Source organism: Felis catus, chromosome E2 (genome assembly GCF_018350175.1).
Source record: "Felis catus isolate Fca126 chromosome E2, F.catus_Fca126_mat1.0, whole genome shotgun sequence".
Classification (NCBI taxonomy): domain Eukaryota; kingdom Metazoa; phylum Chordata; class Mammalia; order Carnivora; family Felidae; genus Felis; species Felis catus.
The window spans coordinates 23201281-23207389 of NC_058382.1; the positions used below are offsets into that span (position 1 = coordinate 23201281).

General features: G+C 42.7%; 1 protein-coding gene across 1 annotated transcript; it reads left to right on the forward strand.

Annotated features, from left to right (window-relative positions):
- Window positions 1-301: 301 nt before the first annotated feature.
- On the forward strand, window positions 302-5829 carry LOC101094311 (cytochrome b-c1 complex subunit Rieske, mitochondrial). Its single transcript, XM_003997961.5, has 2 exons — window positions 302-515; window positions 4940-5829. The coding sequence occupies exons 1-2, from the start codon at window positions 302-304 to the stop codon at window positions 5548-5550; spliced, it is 825 nt and encodes a 274-aa protein (XP_003998010.2). The 3' UTR covers window positions 5551-5829.
- Window positions 5830-6109: the final 280 nt, after the last annotated feature.

Consider the following 6109-nt stretch of genomic DNA (forward strand, 5'->3'; position numbering starts at 1 on the left):
GCGGGCCTGCTTTGCGCAGACACCAGGTTACACACCAAAAGATGTTGGGGAGGACAGATTGGGCGGCACCCACACCTTCCCGCCCGGCTCCGCCCCGCCCCCTTCCGTTCTTAGCGTATGCTCGAAGCCCCGCCTCTGACGCAGCGCCTTTCCTGGCTCTGTACCCCCACCTCCCCGGGGAGCCACCGTTGAGGCCGGCGCGCTGACGTCACGGATCGCGCGCCTCCGGTGCTTCCTCGCGCCTGCGCCGCGGCGAAAGGTCGTCCCTGTGACCGGCTCGGCGTTTGGAGCCCCTGTCGCCATGTTGTCGGTGGCCGCCCGTTCGGGCCCGTTCGCGCCCGTCCTATCGGCCACGTCCCGCGGGGTGGCGGGCGCGTTGCGGCCTCTGGTGCAGGCTTCAGTGCCCGCCACCTCGGAGCCGCCAATGCTGGACGTGAAGCGGCCCTTCCTGTGCCGGGAGTCGCTGAGTGGCCAGGCCGCGAGCCGGCCTTTGGTCGCCTCCGTGGGCCTCAATGGTGAGCCGGGCTGAGGGGTACCCCCGTTCTCGCTCCCTCCGGCCCTCGACCCATGGCGCAGCTCAGGAGGGCGGGGGAAATGGAGCGGAGCCCCTTTGGGGGATTAAGTTGCCTTGCTGGGTCGACCTTGGGCAAGCTTCTACACCTCCTGGGTCTCTGCCCTCACCTGTGCGCGGACGCGGCTAGGCTGGGCGATCTTAAGTGACCTCCAGCTCTCGCTTTGCGGGCCTCTGTTTCCGTTGGCGACCAGTCTGCCTAAACCACAGGCTAATCTTGTACGTCATAGGTTAAGTTCAAGAACTCTGAATGCCGACTGTTTCCAGCAAAGTCTTGACAGATTTTGCTGCTTACAGGTCGTTTGACTGGGCAAATTTCTGAATGTTTTTCCTCACCAGTGAAATGGATGAATGATTATACCAATTACGTAGGTAATGTCATGAGGTTTAGATGGAAAAATTCTACTTAAAGCCATTAGCACATTTGGGGGCATTTTATTATACATGTTGAAAAAATAAGAACTATTAATATTTGGGCCCTTGTCCTGCTCACCGCCACCTAAACCGTCTAATGCCCTTGTCTTTCACGCATCCCTCTCAACAGCAACAGCAGCAAAACAATAACACAAGCCCCAAGGTCATTAATGATGTGGAGTATCGGCAATGTTTTGCTGGGCCAGAGGATTTTTACACTGTAATCAGTTTGGTGCTCAAGAAGAGCCACAAGCAGAGGTTGGTGATATTCCCATTTTACAGGTAGAAAACTACAAGAAGTGATGTGACTTACACAAGGGTAAACTTTGTGTATGTGATAGAACATGGATTTGAAAGATTGATTTAGCCATGAACCAGATCCTGCACTATCTTTTGTGCCGTGTCTTTTTTTTTTATGCTCTGTATTGGAAATCCTCAAATGGCAACCTGTGTGCCATTGTACCTGTAGTGTTCCCAACCTGCACAGTCTTAAAAGGGAGATTTTTTGCGTGTTTTAACATGTTGGAATCTGGTAACACTGAACTTGTTTCACCATGAGAAAAGTGCTGTGCACTGGCTGCCCTCTTAGTTGGAGCAATCACTCTTCCAGGTCATCACAGTTCTCACCAGACCTCCTCCATTGCGTTATCTGCCTGCCTGGCCCCACTGACAGTGACACTTGCCCTGCAAGCTAAGTTATTACCCCCACTCTCTTTAGTTTTCCACATTTCCGTCTTACCAAATCAATCTCCGTTCAGGGTTAGGTCAATAAAATTTTATATTTGCTGATTCCTTTATTTTTATGGTACATAACACTTCCTACTATTCGATTTCCTGGTGATTCCTCTGACCTTGAGCTTGAGGCATAGAGAAGAATCATTATTTTTCTGTTTCCTACAACCTCAGATTTTGCATACAGGCAGTGCAGGATAGTGGCGAATGAATAAAATGGCGGTTTTTGTTGTTGTTTGGGGGCACCAGTGGGTTTTGGAGACACTGTTCAGGGCGTGAGCAGAGTACACCAGCCCATCCCAAGCCTATTCTTTGGATCTGGAGGTAAGAAACAATAAAGGAGGACAAAATTTCAACAGCAAATGCAAAAAGCATCTTTGGAATTTGTCTAGTGACTAAAGGGTTTCTTCTAAAAATTAGAGGCTTACCTGACTTTCCCAAGAACAGGTAAATGATACAGAACCGTAAGGCAAACTTTTTCTATAATAATGCCTTCAGCTTGTAGTTTCAGTTCACGTTATAATCTGTCTAGATGGTTTGTAGAAAGATAGTTCTGAGGGTGTGAAATGGGAGGGTTGGATCAGAAGATCCGTGAGGTGAGAGGAAGATTTCCAAGGCACATCAGAGTTCATCTTAAGAAAGGAAAACCTGTTTTTTGTTATAGTTTCTTAAATTTTCTCTATTTCCAGAAGTATCTGGTTTTGCTTGAGTTTAGAACTAAATCTAGCTATCATCTTTGTTGCTAAAGTCACACCTAACACAGTTAATGTAAATTATTTAGAAATGACTTTTGCAATATGGCAGTTAAATTTCCCAAAATATTCATGGTGGTACAATATACAATAGTACAGTATTGTACTATTGTACTAAAGTGTAACCTGCTAGGTAGAGTGGCAGTAGACAGCTGGATTTCTTTCACCACCAAATCTCTGGATGAGAATGTCAAAACCATTCTGTTTAATGTTCCTGTACATTTGCTTGTATACTGTTATATGGTTAAAGATTGTAGACACTGTTTTTAATGTAGAAGTATGGACTTTGGTTCCTTCATCTTTTAGGTATGATACACATTTTCCTTTGTAATTCCAGAGAATACCAAAGGAAGGTAATTCATACTTGATCCCAAACCCCAGTCTACACTGTTAGGTTAGCATTAGGTAGAAGTAGGGTAGTATATGATAATGTCACTTTGCCATAGTTGTAAATATTAGGTAGTCACTACCCTTGTCCTGGTCCCAGAAAAGTACATAGAGTGATTTTGATAGGTTTCACCATTGTTTGGGAATACAGCTGGCCCTTGAACAACATGGATTTGAACTGTGCAGGTCCACTTATATGTGGATTTTTTTTTTTTTTTTATAAATATGGTACATTGCTGCAAATGTATTTTTTATGGTTTTCTTAATGTTTTCTTTTCCCTAGCTTACTTTATTATAAGAATTATATATATGAGATATATAACATACAAATTATGTGTTAATCCCACTGCATATGGGATCAGTGCCCCTAATCTCCACGTTCAAGGCTGACTTACAGCTTCCATTGTTACTGACTTTGAGAACCATGTGAAAAGTGTGGTCATGTTCTTTATTGTAATACTCAAGGAAGTATATTAGGATCAGACAGCCTGGTAGGCTGCAACTTACATGAAATTGCATTTTATAAGTACATTTTTTCTTTTTGAAACAACACAGTTTTTAAGTGAGGAATTTTTAATGTCCCTTTTATAAAAAAAGAAACCTTGTGACAAATTTCCTAAAATGCGTATACAACTTGCAAAGAGATTTGCTTCCTGAAACATACTTAAAAGTGATGCCAGTAAGTTAATTTTTTGTCAGATATTTTAAAATAGTATGGACAAGGGGCGCCTGGGTGGCGCAGTCGGTTAAGCGTCCGACTTCAGCCAGGTCACGATCTCGCGGTCTGTGAGTTCGAGCCCCGTGTCGGGCTCTGGGCTGATGGCTCAGAGCCTGGAGCCTGTTTCCTATTCTGTGTCTCCCTCTCTCTCTGCCCCTCGCCCGTTCATGCTCTGTCTCTCTCTGTCCCAAAAATAAATAAACGTTGAAAAAAAATTTTTTTAAATAGTATGGACAAAAGGTCATAATCTGTTTAGTTTAAAAACTACTTACATCCAAAGTACTACATAAATAGTAATTAGTTAACATTCATTTGACACAAAGATCTGGCCAGCCTGCAGTAGTAGTGTCTCAGTTGAGAACTCCACAGCACTGAAAAAGAAAGATAATGCCCTTACTCTTATAGAAGTTACTGCCCTTCACTGAAGAGGGGGATATATGAAAATTTCTTTTATCCTGTACTAAGTTGAAATAATTGGCTCTTTTGGAGATTTCATTTGATAGTTGTGTATTTTGACAAGGATGTCCTTTTCTGCCCATTGGTGGCTTTACTTGAAGTTAAAGTAATACTGATTGATACTCCAGAGCCTAAAATAGAAAATCTCTTCATTTTCTGCAACTAAAGTTATACTAACAGTTCACAGAATGTTTATGGTAATAAGTATTTATGAATTTTTAGCAGTTCTACTGAACTTTCAGAGAGTAAGTAGATAGTAATGTGAAGTTAGACATTTGGTTTAATAAGATGATCACAAATCACCTTTTTTTTTAATGTTTATTTTGTGCACGAGAGCGAGAGAGAGAGAGAGAGAGAGAGAGAGAGAACATGGGTGGGGGAGGGGCAGAGAGAGAGGGAGAGCGAAAATCTCAAGCAGGCTCCTGAAATCAGGAGTCAGACGCTTAACTGACCGAGCTACCCAGGAGCCCCACAAATCAACTTATTGGGTGGACTTGATGAGTTTTACGGTCCCTTGTAATCCAGAGAATATGGGAGGTTGTATGTCTTGGCATGTTGAATTTTGGGGATTTTAAAATATTGCTGTTTACAGTACTATTTAACTTTTTAGATTTGATGCACTAAATCGTTAGAAATTCTGAATCAGCTGTGTTCAATCAGGAAGAAGTTCAGTTTATGCATATTATCCTGTGATTTCATACCAGTATGATAGGTAGTGATTGACTTCCATTTCTTTTTCAATATTTTCTATGCAGGCACTGCCAACCTGACCATTTCTGGCATTAGTGCTATATTTCACATTTTTATAACTTGATTTTTGCTTATGAATTCACAAAGGTTATTTCCTGATGTATACTTCTTTCAGGGTACTCATCTAATTGTTTTTTTAACTTTCTGTTTATCTTGCAGTCCCTGCTTCTGTTCGTTATTCCCACACAGACATCAGAGTGCCTGACTTCTCTGACTATCGACGCACCGAAGTGTTAGATGGTACAAAGTCTTCAAAAGAGAGCAGTGAGGCTAGAAAAGGTTTCTCCTATTTGATAACTGCAACAACTAGTATAGGTGTTGCATATGCTGCCAAGAATGTCGTCTCCCAGTTTGTTTCCAGCATGAGTGCTTCTGCTGATGTGTTGGCCATGTCGAAAATCGAAATCAAGCTATCCGATATTCCAGAAGGCAAGAACATGGCTTTCAAATGGAGAGGAAAACCGCTGTTTGTGCGTCATAGAACCAAGAAGGAAATTGAGCAGGAAGCTGCAGTTGAAGTGTCCCAGTTGAGGGACCCGCAGCATGATTTAGATCGAGTAAAGAAACCTGAATGGGTTATCCTGATAGGTGTTTGCACTCATCTTGGTTGTGTACCCATTGCAAATGCAGGAGATTTTGGTGGTTATTACTGCCCTTGCCATGGGTCACACTATGATGCTTCTGGCAGGATCAGGAAGGGGCCTGCACCTCTCAATCTTGAAGTTCCCTCATATGAGTTCACCGGTGATGACATGGTGATTGTTGGTTAGAGATCTGGACTCAAGTCCAAGGTTCCTTTCAGTCGTCTTGTCACCTCAGAAGACCTATGAGCAAGCCTTCTATACTTAAGTGGGTTGATTTGAAATATTTAAGAATTGCTGATAATGTATTTGCAAACATTTATGTGAAGTAAATTGAATTTAATGTTGAATGCTTTCAAGCGTTCACCTAATAAAGCCACTGTTAAACATTATTAAGTTCAAAGACTTAAAAGGTGCAGTGTCTTTGATAGTTAATTCTAATTAAAAATTACACACTTACGTACCAGATATTTGTGAAATCTGTAATTGACTTTCTCCTTCATCTTCCTTCTTTATGTTAGGGTCAACAGATTCTGCAGAGCTAATGGTTAGACTGAGGTAAAATTAGCTGGTCATTTCCAAGTCCTGGGAGATGTTTATGGCATTGGCAGAAACAGTAGTATCCAGGTTTCCCTCTTGTTCTTTTACACACGAGTCCTGGCTGTGTGTGTCCTGCTGCACGTGCCCCCCCCAGCCCCCGGTCTGTATGATGATGTTGAATGTAATCTCTGGGAGAATCCTAAATGGG

Bases quoted from the DNA above. Each gene is read 5' to 3' on its own strand.
- LOC101094311 (XM_003997961.5), top strand. From the start codon at position 302: ATGTTGTCGGTGGCCGCCCGTTCGGGCCCGTTCGCGCCCGTCCTATCG. The intron at 516-4,939 runs GTGAGCCGGGCT...TTTATCTTGCAG, and splicing joins CGCCTCCGTGGGCCTCAATG to TCCCTGCTTCTGTTCGTTAT.